The 19,068-nt window shown below is 41.9% G+C and overlaps 1 protein-coding gene across 1 annotated transcript in view; it reads right to left on the bottom strand.

The window, feature by feature from the left end:
* The window catches only part of CATSPERB (cation channel sperm associated auxiliary subunit beta), a gene marked incomplete at both ends in the record, with an annotated part of 113,702 nt that overhangs the window by 39,994 nt on the left and 54,640 nt on the right, over window positions 1-19,068 (bottom strand). The window contains 2 exon segments of the mRNA XM_080809753.1: window positions 10,846-11,000; window positions 13,306-13,460. Coding sequence (XP_080665879.1) covers window positions 10,846-11,000; window positions 13,306-13,460 — 310 coding nt within the window.

Genomic DNA, 19,068 nt, shown 5'->3' with positions numbered 1-19,068 from the left:
TGATCTGGATTCCTTGCTACTGCTATGAATCCCTTCTTTTCCAGCATCTAACCTTAGTTCCTGAGTCTTATTCCTCAAACTCTCTTTGAATTCCAAGCCTACCATTTGCCACACTGCCTGATCCCTTTCCCATAGCCTGTCTACCTCAGGTACTTGTCTCCTTAAGCACAGTGTGAGACCCTCGTATTCCATCACCATGATAGGACAAACTGCAGCCGGATACAGCAAGCAGAAGACAAGCATCAGTGGTTTTTTTTTAGGTCAAGATCCAGGCAATGAAACAAAGTAATGGCAATTTTTCTGTCCTGTTAGTATACCTCCCAAGTCTCTCTCAAATCCCTCGATTCCTCTCCATTTCTACTATCAACACCTTAGACTAGATCATCAAAATGCATCCTAGACCACTGAAAATGCCTTTTAAATGATCTAAATGAATCCACAACACAACTACAGTGGTATTCTTAAAAAAAAAAAGCTAGCTAAGATAAAGAGTTTATAAGTTTAAAGAAAGCAGTAATAATGGTGTGGTGGTGCTGGCAGACTGTGCCTTCCACCTCTCATCTCCATGCCATTCTACATGGAGAAGAAGAAAGTGCTTCTCCCCATGATAAACCAAGAGGACCTTCAACGGGACCACTTTATAAGCTGACATGTCTTCTAAGGTTTGAGGGGCAAAGGGATCAGAATTAGACTCATCCTAAGAAAATACGAAGAGTGGAGACAGATAAGACATCTAGGGTTTGGGGTTATATATGCAGGGACAAAAATATCAACTAATTTTAGGGGCACCTGGTGGCTCAGTTGGTTAAGCTTTTCTGACTCTTGATTTCAACTTGGGTCATGATCTCAAGGTCATGAGGTCAAGCCCCATGTCATGCTCCATGATCAATAGGGAGTTTACTTGAGATTCTCTTCTCTCCCTCTCCTCTTTCCCTCCCCCCTCCCCACATGTGCTCTCTGTCTCTCTAAAATAAGTAAATAAATCTTTTTTTAAAAAAATCAATTAATTCTAGACTTTAACTTAACACACATGTAAAAATCTTGTATAACATGAAAAAAATTCTCAAAACAAAAACAAAACATAAAAATCCAACCAGAATACAAAAGTCTCAACCTAGTAAAAGAAAAAAAAAATGGAATGAGAGAGAAAAAGAATCTCAAAATATGGCAAACAAGACTGTTAACTACAGAGAACAAACTGGTGGTTACCAGAGGGGAGGTGGGTGAGGGAAAGAGTGAAATAAGTGGTGGGGATTAGGAAGGGCACTTATTGTGAGAAGCAGTGAGTAATGTATGGAATTGTTGAGTCACTCTATTGTACTCCTGAAACTAATACAACACTGCATGTTAACTGTACTGGAATTAAAAATAAAAAAAAATAAGGCAAGCAAGAAGAGAGAGCAAAAAAGAAACATGAAAAAGTAGGACAAATACAAAGCAGAGTAGAAGATGGCAGAAATGAATTCAAATATATTAGTAAAAAATAATAAGCCTTAAAAAAATAATAAGCGTAATTGGCCTAAACTCTCCAATTAAAAGAAAAAGATTGTTAGACTGGCTAAAAAAATGTAAAATCCATATATGTCTTTCATGAGAGATACATAGGCAGGTGAGGTAAAAAGAGAAAGAAAAGAAATCATATACAGGCAAGTATAGCTTGTAAGAAGGCTCATACGAGTATACAAATTGCAGAACCCTGCAAAAAAAAAAAAAAAAGCCCTAAAACCCCACCGTTCCTCAACAACAACAACAAAACAAACAATCCAATTAAAAAATGGGCAAAGGACTTGGATAGATATTCCTCCTGTGAAGATATAGAAATGGTCAATAAGCAGATGAAAAGATGCCCCCCATCACTAGTAACTAGAGAAATGGAAATCAAAAATGTAATGAAGTACCACCTCACATCCATCAGGATGGCTATTATCAAAAAAATTAAACAGAAAGTAACAAGTGTTGGCCAGGATGTGGAGAAACGGGAATGCTTGTGCCTTGTTAGTTGGAATGTAAAATGGTGCAGCTGCTGTGGAAAATGGTATGAAGTTTCCTCAAAATATTAAACACCAGGGGTGCCTGGGTGGCTCAGTCATTAAGCAACTGCCTTTAGCTCAGGCCGTGATCCCAGGGTCCTGGGATTGAGCCCCATGTCGGGCTCCCTGTACAATGGGGAGTCTGCTTTTCCCTCTCCCACTCCCGCTGCCTGTGTTCCCTCTCTTGCCGTCTCCCCCTCTGTCAAATAAACAAAATCTTAAAAAAATATATTAAGCATTAAATTATCATCTGATCCAGGAATTCCAGTTCTGGGCATATACATTACAGAACTGAAGGCAGGGTCTCAAAGAGACATTTGTACATCCCTGTTTGTAACAGTGTTATTCACAGAAGCCAAAAGATGGAAGTAACCCAAGTGCCCATTGATATCTGAATAGATCAGTAAAACGGGGTACATTTTTCTTTATGGATGTGTGTATATACGGCAAAGAATAGAATATGCTTCAGCCTTAAAAAGGAAGGAAATCCTCACAAGGTACGACAAGGAACGGATCATGAATGAAACTTGAGGATGTTATGCTAATAAGCCAGCCACAAAAGAACAAATACTGTATGATTCCATTTATATGAGGTCCCTAGTCTAGTCAAATTCATAGAAACGGAAAGTAGAATGGTGGTTTTCAGGCACTGTGAGGTCTGGAATATGGGGGGTTCTTGTTTAATGGTTACTCTGTTCCCGCCTGGAAGATGAAAAAGTTCTGGAGATGGATCATCATTACGGTTGCACAATAATGTGAATACGCTTAATGTTACAGATCTGTACACTTAAAAATGGCTAAAATAGTAAATTTTATGTTGTGTATATTTTACTACAATGGAAGCACTGAATACAAAATAAAAGCATTATTTTAAAAATTTTTTTCTTTAAAATATTTTATTTATTTATTTATCTGAGAGAGAGAGAATGAGAGAGAGAGAGCATGAGAGGGGGAAGGTCAGAAGGAGAAGCAGACTCCCCACTGAGCTGGGAGCCCAATGTGGGGCTGGATCCCAGGACTCTGGGATCATGACCTGAGCCAAAGGCAGTCACTTAACCAACTGAGTCACCCAGACACCCTATTTTTTCAAATTTTTATTTTAAAGAGGGAAAGAGAGAGTGTCTGCAGGGGGCAGGGGCTGAGGAAGAGGGAGAAAATCTCAAGCAGACTCCCCACTGAGGGCAGAGCCCAACTCAGGGTTCAATCTCAACCCTGAGATCATGACCTGAACCAAAATCAAGAGTCAGATGCTCAAACAAGTGAGCCACCCAGCTGCCCCAATATAAAAGCATTATTAAAAAAAAACAAAAACAAGTAAGTGTTCTTCTGAATCTTACTCTTAAGTGCTACCTATTTAACTCTTCAGTATTTATATGCAGTTGCTCTAATAATACCCCTTCTCCATATACTTACTGTTTATATTTCTCTGTGTATATTTTTTTAAAAAGAATGAGTCAGTTGCTTTCCGTTCATTACCTCTATAGCAACATGGGTTTTGAATCCCTGTGCAAAATGCCCAGGCATCACTGCCCATCTAGCTAATGGCAGACCAAAGTAATGAAGATATATATGGTCAGTCTATGCTACAGGCATTCAGGATAATTGCCAATTGCAGTTGCCACTACACATGTCCTAAGTAAAACTGGGAAATGACTGAATTTGCCTCTTGATAACCTTCTGTCTCCTTTTCCTTCAACCTTCTCCATTATGACTCATGACTCAGCAGCCCCCAGATCAGCACCTCTGTGTCCAAAGTCACCAATTCTAACTGTGGAAACACCTTCATCAAGCCCTCTTTTTGCCCAACTAAGAATGCCCCAGTTTCCGGAACAATCTTTCTCTTCAACAGTCTCCCAAACCTTGTCAAAATCCCTTATCCAAAGTGACTGACAACAGCATGACCTGAGAAGATTACTGAATGAATGGTTATCCTTACAGGAATGCCTAATGGAGTACCAAAAGCTCTGGTTTTAGATTTCCTGTCTTTGACTTTGAAGGATATACAGAAGTCAGATTAAAAAACAAACAAATAAATACAAATCATTATAGAGATGAAAATAGTCACCAAATATGAACAAAATGTTCAACTCATCAGGAAGACTTAAAAATTCTAAACTTACGGGGCTCCTGGGTTGCTCAGCTGGTTAAGTGTCTGACTCTTGATTTCGGCTCAGGTTGTGATCTCAAGGTCGTGAGATCAAGCCTCACGTCCAGCTCCGAGCTGAGCATGGAAGCTGCTTAAGATTCTCTCTCTCCTTCTGCCTCTGCCCCTCCCCCCTAATTTTTTTTTTTTTAAGAGATTTATTTATTTATTTGAGAGAATTGAGAGAGCATGAGTTGGGGAAGGTCAGAGGGAGAAGCATCCTCCCTGGACACAGGACTCGATCCTGGGACTCCAGGGTCATGACCTGAGCTGAAGGCAGTCACTTAACCCAGTCAGCCTCCCAGGCACGCCCAACCCCCCAAATTCTAAACTTACATGTATCTAACAACAGCCTCAAAACATACAAGTAAAAATTGATAAAGCCACAGAAAGACATTGATAAATCTATTAACACATATGGAAATTCTAACACAACTCTCTCAATAATTAATAGATTGAGCAGAAAAAATAATCAGTAAGGAATCAGAAAATTGGAACATCACAATTAACAAAATTAATCTGACAAATACTTACATTACACTGAACAATAGACTATAGTCTCCATAAACACATGTGGAATATTTACAAAAATTGAGCATAATAGCCTAGTCTTTTACCATAAAGAAAATTTCAACCAATTAAAAAAAAAAATCACACTTTTGAGAAACAGGAAATTCTGATCTTAAAGTTTCCAGAAAATAAAATTGAAAAATTTATTTACAACCCTGGTATGATCTTATATAAAAAATCAAGTGAGGACATATGAGAAAGAAACTACAGGCAAAAATTGCTCGTGAACACGGATGCAAAAATCCTAAATATTAGCAAACTGAATCCAGAAGTGTATGAACGTAGATAATACACAGTGACTAATATAGGTGTATTCCAAGACATCCAGGCTAGTAAATCTTGAAATCAGATGTGTGAAATCCATAATATAATTCGCATCATTAAATTAAGGGTTAAAGGGGAAAAAAATTTATATATAAGCCCAGTAGATGCAGAACCATTTAACACCAAAAATAAAACACCTCTTAAACTGAAAAAAAATTTTTTTTCTATAAGCAAAAAAGGTAAAAGAAAAAAGATGAAAGGCATAATACATAATGGTGAAACACTTTCAATATTCTTTTAAAAGTCAGGAACAACAGGGGCGCCTGGGTGGCTCAGTGGTTAAACATCTGCCTTTGGCTCAGGTCATGATCCCAGGGTACTGGGATGGAGCCCCACATCGGGCTCCCAGCTTAGTGGGGAGTCTGCTTCTCCCTCTCCCTCTGCTCCTCTCCCTGCTTGTTCTCTCTCTCTCTCTCCAAAAAAAAAAAAAAAAAAAAAAAAAAAAGTCAGGAACAACAAAATAGCCATGCTGCTATAGTCTGAACCTTAGTGCCTGTCCTCTCCCTATTCATATGTCAAAAACTTGATGCCCAAAGTGATGGTATTAGGAAGGGGGGCCTTTGGGAGGTGACCTAGGTCATGAGGGTGGAGCCCTCACAAATGGGATTAGTGCCTTTACCAAAGAGCCTCCAGAGAGACCCAGAACCCTCTACCATGTGAGGACACAGTAAGAAGTCAGCCGTCTACAACCCGGAACAATCCAGAAGAGGTCTTCACCAGAACCCGACCCTGCTGGCCCCTGAGTGTGGACATGGTCTCCAGAACCAGAAGACATACACTTCTGTTGTTTGTAAGCCACTCCATCTGTGGCCTTCTGTGACAGCAGCCCAAATGGATGAAGTCACCCACTGTGTCCCCTTCTAGTTAACAAGACCCTAGACACTGTAATAGGGAGAAGGTATACCATGCTAAGAAATGTTAAGAAGCAAAAAAACTATTTGCAAGTGATACAGTGATTATCTTAGAAAAACAAGTACCACTACTCAGAAAATCCAAAATAACACAGAAAACAAGTGCTGGAATAATTAAAGAAAGTTAGCAGATTCGAACAATTTATGGTTGCTATAAGGAAGTCAGTTACCAGACTTTGGAGGCAGAAAAGTGAAGCCAACAAGAAAAAGAAACAAAATAAGGCGGATAAAGCAGAAAGTTATCGCTTTCCATAAGCCCATCCGAGAACTAGCGTCAGCAATGAAGATAACCGACTCACAGGAGATCCCCGGGAATGAGCCATTCCAAGGGGAGTTAACACAGGAACCGTGTGGAGGAGTTTGGGAGGGAGAAACACAGTGCTGGCCCTCACACAAACAAGAAATAGCTAAAACTGTAAAAAAAAAAAAAAAAAAAAAATGAAGCCTAAGGGTATGCTGGTGTGTGAGTTTGGAAAAGCTGGAGCACCTTTCGAAGGGGAGTCTACACTCACAAGTTCTTTCCATGGGCTTCCCTGGAGGCTTATGGAAAGACCAGAGCAAAGCCAATAGACCAGAGGTCCAGGCAGCCTGGAGGATGGGAGAAAACAGGCATGAAGCACCACCCACTTTCCTGAACCTTCTTTCATAGGAAGCAAAACTTTAAGCCCTGGGAGGCTGGACATTAACCATTTTTGCACACAGACCTCAAAAGTGGTGATCCGTGCTGGGAGGGGTCCCTGCAGGGGGTGCTGGCTCTGACATCCTGGTTTCCTGCCGTCTTCCCTCCCCCGCCTTTTCCCTACGTAGGAAAAGCTTTAAGCTACCGGATGACGGGAAGCAAAGCCACTCATCCATGGGGTACAGGCAAAGACACGTTAAGACGACAGAAGGAAAAAACAGTAACTCTCTGCCCGTTAACAGAGGGTCAGGAGGCTGTTTTGAGCCTAAAATTCTGAAAGAACAAAGTAGAATTATCCCACTGTCAGGAGAACAGCCAGAAATTTCCACCCAAGATTGAACTGCAGATATCAGGCAGAATTTGGCGACAAGAGGTCATTTCTATTAACAGATTAGTGTGTTTTGTTTTGTTTTTTTCTCCTTAATGGAACCTGACAAGCTGAATGTAACGTTTAGATGCAAGGACAAAGGCCAAGGGAGGGGGAGCTGCTCCCAGAGGGTTAGCCAGTGTGACAAAGGGAAGACTAATATGCCAACGAAACAGAAGAGAGGAGAAACAGACCCACGCACACACGCAACCCTGAGAGACGGATGCAGGGGGGCAGGGAGGGCACATCTAGGGGGAAAGGAGAGACTTGTAAGGACAGTTGGTTATTTACGTTAAAAAAAAGAAAGACAGAAATCAGTTCTCACTCCACAAGACACACATACGCTCTAGACTGAACACTTCAACATGAAAAGCAAAAGTTTAACACGGTTACAAGGAAACACAGGAGAGTTGCTAAAGACAATGCGGTGTGTTCGTGCGAGTGACTAGCACACGCGTCAGTACCAAGTGATTTGGAAAACATTGTCGCTGTACAGAAAAGGTGAGTCACAGGAGAATAACACATCTACAGAACCCAATAGTGCGTTCTGATGCGTAGGGACATGTTAAAGCCCTAAAGAAGAAAAAAGTCTCAATGTTCACAGAAAATTCAAGATGATGCTGATCTCCAGAGGGACTGGCGTCACGGGGGGCAGGGGAGAAGCAGGAAAGGAAAGGAAAGGTTCCCTGGAGAACTGCCCAAAGGGTGAAGGGACCTTACAGGGTGGAAGAGCTCCAGAAGTCTCGGGGTGACAGGGGCAGCTGTCACCAAGGGGACACTTGCCACTTCCAAAGGACTCCGGGGGTCTCTGCCCACTTTTCTTCACCTGCCTTCTCTCCCCCAAACTCTGGAAGGGTTAGAAACCAAAAGGGAAGAAGATAGAAGCTGGAAAATAGTAAGCGTGAGCAATAGACCTCCGCCCCAGGCGCCCTAGTCTGGGTCAGGCCCAAATACGGGCTGGGAAACACATTTAAATTGGGTAAGAATTTGACCTCTTTTGAAACACTGGACAAGAAGAGAGCCATGTGATTATTAGACTGACTTAGACTTTCTACACCAAGGAAATGTTCATGTGCCCTCGAAGAGAAAAGCTGTGGGATTTGCCTGATACTTTATCCAGAGGTCAAGTCCACCGGGGAGTTGGAAGGACAGGAGGAGGAAAATTCAAGGTGGTCTTTCCAGCTTGTTCAGGGAGTAAATTTCACATCTATCCGTTCAGTTACTCACTTAATTAGAAACCTCGGGTGCTTCCCCTTTGCTTGGAATGACATCCAAACCCGGCTCCCCGCCCCGGCTGGGACACAGAAGGCCCTCCCTGACCTGGCTCCACGTCTTCAATAACTTCTCTCCTTTTTGCATGACACTGAAGTCACTCTGGTTGTCCTTCAGTTTCTCAGACACCCATCATGCCCCCTTTGCCTGGGGGCCTTCTACTTACATACTGTTCTCTCTGTCTGGAAACTTCCCCCCACCTCCCCCTTCAACCTCATTCTTCTGATCCCATCCTAAGCAGCACTGGCTCTGAGCAACTTTCCAACATCCTCCAAACAAGGTCTCAACCCCCAGGAAAATACTCTCTAGATGTGCCACGCCCCTCTGCTGTCAACTGTCATCACGGAAGTTCAAGGTGTGCATGGGTTCAAATGCCCTCTTCGTGGCTCTCTCAGAACACTGCGAGCCCCGTGAGTGTAGTAAGTTTTAGGCAACTATTTGTGGAAGAAATGAACGAAGGGCTCCCCTTGCTCCACTCTCTGACTACCTAGAACCTGCCTTGGCCTATTGCTGACTTCAGGATTTTTGGGTCCCCCATCCTTGACCTGCCCGGTTGAAGTCTGCCTTCCTTCCAGTTCTCTGATCCTGGCTCTTCCCTCCCCTTTCCTGCCTTGGAGATGCTCATTCTGTAGTTTCTGCACAAGTAGAACCATATTCCAGAGTCTGATCACAGAATGTACTGTTCCAATTTTCAAATACAGGTTCCTCACGTCTCAAAAGTTCACCTTACGCCATTTCACTTTGACCAAAGACCTGCATTAGCACTTGCATTTGCTAACTGAAAGAAATCTGAAGAGAATTTTCACTTTTACGAGAAAATGCCAAAAGTGAGAAGAACATCCCGCTTTTGTTTTGCAGGGAGCAGATCTGTTGTAGGGACCCTGCCCAGCCCCTTCCCTGCAAACTTCACAGGGCATCTCAGCATCAAGCCGCCGGAGCTCTGACCTGGGTGAGCACCTGGGCTTTATCTCCACTTATTTTGTGCATCTGTTAGCAAGATGTGTCCTAAGGTATCAGAAAAAGCCTAATAGAGGGTATTTTGGCAGGGGGGCGGGTATAGGAATGCTCAGAAATTTTTCCATGTAAGTTTCCATGTGAGTTTCCATGTAATTGCTTCTTTGTTTTACTCCAGTCCAGCTTGTGAAAAGTTTCATAGGATTGCTGTACTTTGATATAGTAAGGAAAACTTGTATTTGGATGCTTAAGAGAATGATCATATGCTTTTTAAAACAATCAGGATATAAAAAATTAATATTAACATTGAGATTATCATGCTAATCTTTTAAAAAGTGATTCTATTTTTTTAAAAAGATTTTATTTATTTATTTGACAGAGAAAGAGAGCATAAACAGGCAGAGCAGCAGGCCGAGGGAGAAGCAGGCTCCCTGCTCGACACAGGGCTCAATCCCAGGGCCCTGGGATCACAACCTGAGCCGAAGGCAGCTGCTTAACTGACAGAGCCACCCAGGCTCCCTGATTCTATGTTTTCTATAAGGACATACCTACAGAAACTAAGTGGCTTGGGATGTCACCCATACAAAAACCACTGAAAACAAAATATAGTTTTAGAGATCACAGGTGCTTTTCTTCAACACAGAAAGCTCTATAATCCTTGTTGGAAACAAAAGAAACAAAGACAACAACAACAAAAAACATACGTCCAGCACTTTTTCTATCGTATGTGATTTCAGTCTTCACCTCCACTTCTGTGTGAGCCGCCCCATGATACATGGAGTTGTTGACTGTGGGAAAAGGTGCATACTGATGGCCCAGTACAAATATAATAAACAGATTTCAACCTGGTGGAACAGGACCCACTCACCATAGGGTGAGTTCAGGGGCGTCTGGTGGCTCAGTCAGTTGCGCGTCCAACTCTTGATTTTGGCTCAGGTTCATGACGTCAGGGTGTGAGATCGAGCCCTGTGTCTGACTTCACACTCAGCTGGCAGTCTGCTTAAGATGCTCCCTCTGCCCCTCTCCCCACTTAAAAAAAAAAAAAAAAAGGAACAGGGTGCGTTTCTGGTCATCTGAAATTTTTCCTTTTCTGGCTGTTAGATATTTGGGGAGTCGTAAAATTCATCACATTCTTCAAAGAGAGTTTTCAGACTTAAAGGTAGCTTTAAGGGCCGGTGGCTCTTGCTGATACCTTAGAAGTAAGCATTGCTAAGAGTATCTCATATCCAGCCATGCGGTAATTCATGCACGATAGCCTTCACACTGTTAGATGTGTCTGTCTCCAAGACATGTGAGAAAGGCCATGTGTATGAACTCTGTGGACAAAGAGTGTCCAGTGAAGCTGAGAACATGTTTGATACTCAAGATGACAGAGCACATTTCCCGATAGCGCCGACATAACCAGCCCTGTGTTTCTAAGCCTGGGGCCTCACTCAAGGCACCCTGGCATCTATAAATCTATTTGGCCTTCCGAGGCATCAAAAAAAAGATGTACGCTATTTCACCAAGAAAACCACTCAAAGAAGTTGCCGCCAAATTTGGAGTTGAGTAACCAGTGTGCAGTCTAAATAAATGGGAGGCAAATCAGTACCTACCTGGAGTGTATCACTTTTCCCAAGTGCATGTTGTTGAATTTCTTGGTGTATATGGTTCCCTCAGGTTCATTTGCAGGCACGTATGCATAAAAGATAATTTCTTTTAAGGTGATGTACTGAGGCGCTAGGGCAGTCTCGAAGCCCATATCAGGAGCCTGGAGAAGAAAAGGAACAAAAGACATTGCATTTTATACTATTTTATATTTCAATTAGGGAAAAATGCAAATATCAGATTGGTTTCCAGTACGTGTCACAACAGTACTGTTTGGCTTATCAGCAGGAGTCATATTTCAACGTGTTCTGTTTGTAGATCCATGTGTGTGCAAGGGATAATGCATTTTTCCATTAGGGAGGCAAAAAAATTCTGAGGAGTACGGTTCAGTTTAGGGTTCCTGGGCCTTTGGTAGAAGGCCGGAGTGCAAGGGTGGGTGGAGGTGTGTTGTCCATTGGGTAGAAGGGGCCTGGTGGTACAGATTTTAGAGCTCAGTTCTTACTGGAGTATTTTTCTTTTAAGGATTTTATTTATTTATTTGACAGAGAAAGACACAGTGAGAGAGGGAACACATGTCGGGAGAGTGGGAGAGGGAGAAGCAGGATTCCTGTTGAGCAGGGAGCCTGATGTGGGGCTTGACCCCACGACCCTGGCATCATGACCTGAGCTGAAGGCAGATGCTTAATGACTGAGCCACCCAGGCACGCCACTGGAGTATTTTTTTAAGGAGAGTGCGGTGGCATATGTCTCCTCACTTGAAAGTGGCTGCCAATTCTCCTTGCCTTGGGATGGTCTCTAAAGTTCCCAAAGCTGGACAGGATCAGGATCAGAGAAGAGTGTGTTGAAAAGACCACCCCAAAGGGAATGTTGGGGTTGACCTGGTGGCCATGACATGAGAAGTAGGTGGTAGATAGTGCAGACTGGCTGGGGGCACAGGCATTCAATGGTGCCTCTAAGACCCATTTTCTGTCATGCCCTGTCCACTGGGCCCTTGAGAAGAAGAGACTAGGAAACAGGCAAGAATTGGCGTGAGACTGAATCGATGTCTTAAGGCTCTTTAAAGAGCCTCTTGAAAAGGCCCAAAGTGCTTTAGAATTCCCAATGCCATTCTAGCATGGGAGTGACAAGAACATCCCACGAGAAGTGTGTACAAGGACAGTGAAAGGCCACATATGACAAAAGCACAGGCCCTGGACCCGCTGTCCGGGGAGATGCCTGATCCAAGAACTACCCAGTGGTGTCTGTAATTTGGGCTGAATTATTTAGCCTTGCTGTGCCTCGTTCTCTTCATCAGTAAAATGAAGATAAAGAGTTGTTATGAAAATTTAAGAAGGCACAACAGTGCCTGGCACACAAAGCCAAATAAAGACTCGTGATTATTTTTATCCCGAGAGGATGCCCGTGCAATTTGCTTTGGGGGTTCGGAGGTGAACTCCTCTTGCGGCTAAAAACCCCGACTGGCTTTTGATTTTAAGAATTAAAACTTTCACATAAGAGAACTAAGACGTTTCTACAAGTTGTAAAGTTAGTGACAAATGGTGATATCTGCTTTTTCAGTAAGTCCTACTCTCCTGTTCACGTCCTTGGATTTGTGTCTGTGCTAGCCCACATAACAGCAAATATATGGGAAGTCCCGTGGCAGCACAGTACGGCCACGGGGAGGTCACGTGGCAGCCCTGTACCATCTCGGGGGAAGTTCCCACGTCACTCTCCTCGCATCTCAGACAAGGAGAGTGAAAACACAATCTTTTCAACTCCGGTAATTTGGCCTGGTAATTGGAATATCTATGAAAACTAAAGTCAGCCATTATTCTATTTCCTTTAGGACAAAGGGATGGTTTTATTAAGGCCAAGTTTAAAAAAAAAAAATCGGATTCTTTGCTGATATAGTGAAGAAAGTCCATTTTCACAACTGTGTGCCCAAGTGATGCGTTCTCAGGCAGAACCTTCACAAGTGGCACATTATGCATTAAAATTATTCGAAAAACCTCTGTGTAGCATCACTTACGAAGAAGATAATATCTCCTTTCTATAAGAGCATTAGAAAAGGAAAAAATGAAGGTGCAGGATGAATACCAAAGAGGAGAGGTAAGCCAGTGGGGAAAAGATAACTCGTGTTTCTTTGTCAGCCTTGGGAGGTAGAAAAATCAAACGTACTGCGAACCTGGGTTGGAAGACCTAGGTCTAAGTAATAGCTTAGAATATCTGGCGGTGTTGCCGTGAAGATATTTGTAGGGAGACATTCTGGGTGGAGTTAAAGCTATAGAACCCAGTATGGGACTGGGAAGAAGGTTTTGGAGGGGTCCTTTGGCATGTGGAGGTTTCCCCTATAGTCAGATGGAGCAAAATGCATTAGTAAGAGTTTGTCTCAAGCAAAACACCTTCTCGTTTTCCCATAATTCTGTGCGCACAGTGGGACATCAATTCTTAAAACAAGGCAAACAGTCTCAATGCATTTTATCACTAACCTGTCCAAAAATACTTTTAGGATTCCCAGAGGTTCTAAGTGACATATCAGCTTCAAAATGGTCCGGAGTCAGTTTATGTATAAAGCCCATGTGGTCATAGTATAATGTGAAAATCTTATCAGAAATAGATCCAATTTTACCGTATCTTCTTAATCCTGTTAGGAAAGAAACAGAAATTTCTTGATATAGTACAACTAGAGAACTTCCAATACCGTATCTGGGGGGGGGGGGGGGGAGAAAACCTTTCACTTAAACTAAAGGGTGGGAGTAGGGCTTCGAGACTCCAGAATTAGTAAAACTCATGTTAGTCTTTGTTGAGTCCCCCGGAAGTCCTTTCCAGGCTCCATCTCATTCCCCAACCCCGATTGCTGAAGAAGATGAAGGACAGAGGGGGACGAGGTAGAGGTCTAGAGGAGGAGAGGTGAGTGCTCCCCTGGTGGCGGTTCCTCCTCTTGGTCCGGGAACCCGAACACTTCCATAGCTAGGAGGCCGTGACAACCCTCAGAGAAGCAAGGTGAATGATATGCAGAGACCGTTGGGTCATTCGCTATCCTAGGATAAATATGTTGAATGAGATTTGGTGTCCTATGTTTCTTTCATGCTTTAGGGCAACATGTTAAGCAGCACTAGCAGTAATCTGGTAGTACATACAACAAGCACGCATCCAACCAGACATGGGTCCAGAGAGCCAGCCGCCTCCCCCGGCTGGAGCCCAAGAGAACGCTCAGGTCTTGAGATGCAAAGGCTAATTTCCACACCCACACCCCAATCTGGCCAGACTCTCCTGGTCCATTCTTCTGTCCCTGACCCCTGAACGTTGGCGCACCCTAGGATTCAATTTTTAGATCTCCTTTCTCACCATCTCTGGAGATCTCACCCAGTTTTAGGATTTCAAACCCATTTTAATGTGAATAATTCTCAAGTTTTAACCTCCCGTCTTGTTCTCTTCCCTGAACTCCAGATTTGCATATCTAGCCTCCCACTGACAGTTCCTTCCACGGCCGCCAGGCATCTCACGCTGAACTCCTTCCAGACTGAGTTTCCAATCCCCAGGCAAACTCCTCCACCCTAGTCTTCCTCATCTCCATTACAGCAACTGCCATTTTTCCTGGTGCTCAGTCCAAACCCTTGGTGTCATTCTTAACTCCTCTCCTTTTCTCATGACCTACATCTGAGCCATCCACAAATCCTACTGATTCCCTCTCAAGACAAAGAGAGAATCCAACCTCTTCTTGTCACTCCCACCTGTCACCCTGCACAAGCTGGTATGACACGGGAAGAGATTTATTATGAGGAATTAGCTCATGCAAGCATGGAGGCTGAGAAGTCCTGTGATCTGTTGTCTGTCAGCCCGAGGACCGGGGACTGGCTGGCAGAACTCCAGAGGACAAAGACGTGAGAACCGAGAACAGGAAAGAGGACTGGTTTAAGTTCCAGTCCAAGGACAGAAGACTGATGTCCCAGGTCACAAGCAGGCAGGAAGCAAACGGGGTGAGTTCCACTTTCCTTCACCCTTCCGTTCTACTCAGGCCCTCAAAGGATTGGATTGTGTCCACCCATGCTGGGAGGACAGTCTGCTTTACTGAGCCCACTCATTCAAATGCTGATCTCCTTTGGACGCAGACACATTCAGAAATAATGCTTCCCCTGGGCACCCCTTGGCCTCCTCGACTCATAAAATGAACCATTACAATTGCTGTGGTTCAATATGCCCTAGCTCACCGATAAACATAAAATACACTTCAACGTCTTGATTGAGATCACTTTTATAATTGCTGGGTCTTACAATCATTGTCCACCAGGTGGCACCCACGATACAGTGGCCAATTTGCTACAGGGGAGTGAAGTTTTTGTGTCTGCTCTATCACTTGGGAGTTTCCTGAAACACTAGTATAATAAATGTTAAATTTCACTGATGTTTAACATGACTTCAAAAATATTACATTATAATTTGGCATTGAAACAAAGTTACTGTGGGTGCAGTAAGAGAAGAAAACAAAGCAGGGCTTATATTTATCAGTAAAGCAAACGACACTGTAAGAATTACTGCTATTTCACATTTCCTTGTACAACCACAACCAAGTGCTTTCTAGGACTTAAGAAAGGAAGAAACTCACAAACAGATGAAACTGCATTATCTTTTGCTAGTGAATACACTCAAAAGGATTGCCTTATCACACACCAAGCAATGCAACTGTAAGCAGGGAAAATAATGTCAGAGTAATCCATGCATCACTCAGCATCATGGTTAAAACACTGTGTTAAAATGTAATTCGAAGTTTTTACTTGTGTTAATAGAACAAAGTCATCTTACAACCAATGGATCTCAGATTTGGTTAAATACAAGTTTTACAACTTTCTTCTGTTGGCTCTGCTCATGAATAAATGGTTGGGTTGGCTCCAAATTCTTAGGTAATATTATTTTTCTCTGAAGGTTCTGAGAAGACTATGTGCTATTCATTGTTGTAGCAGCAAAATCCAAGACTAGCTTGGTTTTTTGCACCTTTAAAATTGATTTACACTTTCTATCTCAAATAATTCAGACACGGCTTTGCTTTCAGTTTAAAAAATAATGTATTATTGTCAATTTTAGTTTCCTTTATTTTTTTTCCAGTTTTCAGTATGCGTTCACCCATCCAGCCATTCATATCAGAGGGAATGTGCCAGGAACCATAGATAGAGAAAGAGCCACCACCTCTGTATCACTGGAAATGTCTCCAACTTGCAGTCTCTCAATCTTTAGCACCTATATTTATCATTTTAGATTCTTCCCACTTATTTATTCATTCTACATGTGGATGTGTTTTTTAGATGTATCTATGATATGTAATAGTTTATCGCTTATATGGACAATTTAGTTCCATTTTCTTTGGTGTTATTTTCACTGTTTCCAAAGTAATCTTGCTTAGTCTAGTTTGATTTTTGTTCCACAATATGTGCTATTTATTCTCTATTTGCCTGTTCCTCCAGATCCATCCCCAGACTTTCCTTTCTCTGCCTGGGACACTGGAAGTCTGATCCCTATGAACTGCATTATTTGTGCTGTGTTTCCAGAAGCATTCTGATTGGATTTGGCCAATGAAAGGCACTAGGAGGAGGTAAGGACAAGGGAAGGAGAAAAAGTTACATAGTTCCTCCTACCCTTCGCCCTACTTTAGTGATGCAGTTCTGACACCAGCTTTGAGCCTCCTACACTGAATCTCTTACAGGATGGTCCCTGCTGTCTAGCTTTGATTGGGCCTAGGTGATACTATTACCTATCTACTACCTTCTATCTATCTATCACTTATTTATTTGCTTTATCTCCTAAATCAAAGGGACGCTAATGGTTTTCTCCCATTGCTAATCTCTGGTTATTTTAAGGCCATTGTTGTTTCCTTTAACTTTTTCCACTGCTCTAGTTTCCTTGTAAAGGCTCTCCAGGTGAGACACTTGTGTGAAATTACGTTTCCTGCCAGGACTTTAAGTGACACAGATTTCTATTCAAAGTATCCCTGGAAGATAGAATATCAAGGCTGGATTCTGGGACTGAGTTGCTCACATATCGAAGGAACGCACAGATGACCTCTATGCCTGGCAGCTACTGGGACACTGCTTAATCCACAGCAAGCAAGGACATCACAATTAGTCAGATTATTACTGGCATAGCATGGGATGGTATGTCTGTGGAGGGCAACACTTTAGATGATCTGATGGGGTGGCTGTACATGACAATGACAGTTATGGTTTTTACAAAAACTGTAAGGTAGTATGACTTTTATGGATATATTAAAGAGTTTTCCAAAAAAACTTACTCATGACCTTGAATACTCAACTTAAGGTCACAGTAGAATATTTGACAGCTATTAGGGAAGAAAAGAACCCTCACGTCACACCACACGCAAAAATAGAAATTTCACACTGATCTATATAACAAATAGAAAAACAAGCTTCTAGAAGAAAACAGGAAAATACCTTCATAACTTTGGGATAGCCAAAAGATAGCCTTCTCAAGTAGGATATGAAAGAAGCACTAACCATAAGGGCAAAGACTGACAGAATGAACTTTTAAAAAATTAATAATTTTGGCCCTCACAGAACACCATAAAGAAAAAAGACTGGCTGTTGGTTGGGAAGAGATGTTTGCAAATTATGTTCCTAATAGAGGATTTGCATCCGTAATACCTTAAAAACTCATAGAAATCAATAAAAAAGTCATTCCATTAAATACTTGATTAAAAAGAGACTTGAGATAATTTACCAAAAAAAGATACAAATCGACGAATGAATGTATGAAAATAGGCTCAACATCATTGCTCATGCAAACGAAATCTTCAGTGGATACAATTACATGCTCGTTAGAACGACTTACTATTCAAAGGACTAACAATACGGAGTGTTGGTGGGAAGGGGAAGCAACCGGAATCCCTTCATATTGCTGGTAGGACGGTTGTTTGATACAGCCACTTTGGGAAAGTGTTGACAATATTTAATGGGTTTTTTTTTTCCACAAAAGCTAAAGAAACATATACTTTATGATGCAGCAGTTCTACTCCCAGATATATACCAAACAGAAGTGGAAGCTCTGTCCAGCCAAAGACTGATACAAAAATGTCCATGGCTTCTCTAGAATAAGCCCCAAATAGAAACAATTTAAATACCTACTAGGAGCTGAATAGATAAATATAATATTCAGACAATGCAAGACTACACGCAGTGAAAAAGAACAAATTGGTAACACATGCGTCAGTATGGAGGAATCTCACAGTTATAATGTTGACCAAAAAAAAGGTCAGACACAAAATAATATATATATACACACAATATATACATGTATGTATATACATACACAAAATAATATGTGTGTATATACGTGTGTGTGTGTGTGTATACACACACATACTGCATAATTATATTTATGTGAAGTTCAAAGCCAGGTAAAACTAATCTATGGTATTAGAAGTCAGAAGAATGGCTACCCTTAGAAGAATACTGATGGGAAAATAGCATGAGGGAGCTTTCTAGAATACTGCAAATGTTTCATACCTCATTCTACTCTCCAGCCCCTCCTAATATTACTCATAGTCATTTTTGTTTATCTTGTAATCACATGATGGCTGATGATTAGATTCTGATATGCTACTGCACAACTACCATCTCAACAAGTATCCCAGAAAATTCACCAAAAAGAGTAACCTGATATTAACAGAAATTGAATAAAGGTTTTGTTGACAGAATAGAGAATACATAAACACAGTGGGGAAGATCTGGGGAAATGGAGTAGGAATTCGGTGTTCCTTCTTATCCTTGAACAAGGAAGGACCAAGGAGGAGATTTTATGATGATAACACTGAATTCTGCTGGTGGGTGTCAAGGATGCAATACTGAGGTCAAGGAAACCTTGTTTTTGAAGCCGTATCAGAAAACTTCAGAAGGCTTGTTTAAAGTCATATCAGAGACCAGAAGAAACTAGTTTGAAGCTAAACAGTCAAGAATGCTGACATGTTAAGAATAGCAGCAGCAGCAGCAAAAACCCAGCCTCACTCTTGTCTTGAAAACAGTGTTTTCCAGACTCTGGTTAAACCTAATGAGAAATCTCCAAATTTGGCCCAAATTCCAAAATTACCCAATAATCTACAAAAGTGTTACTTGAGCACTGTTTGGAGAGACCGTATTTCTGAAGGTAGATCTTCTTGCCTATTAAGTTCCTGAATTTCAGCTTTATTTCCTTATATGAGTAATAACTTCATTGTCTTATGAATACCTAACAAAATGGACCAAAAA

The sequence above is a fragment of the Martes martes genome (genome assembly GCF_963455335.1).
Source record: "Martes martes genome assembly, chromosome: 7".
NCBI lineage: Eukaryota > Metazoa > Chordata > Mammalia > Carnivora > Mustelidae > Martes > Martes martes.
The sequence above is the reverse complement of the archived record's forward strand: the minus strand, read 5'-3'. Positions and strand labels throughout refer to the sequence as shown.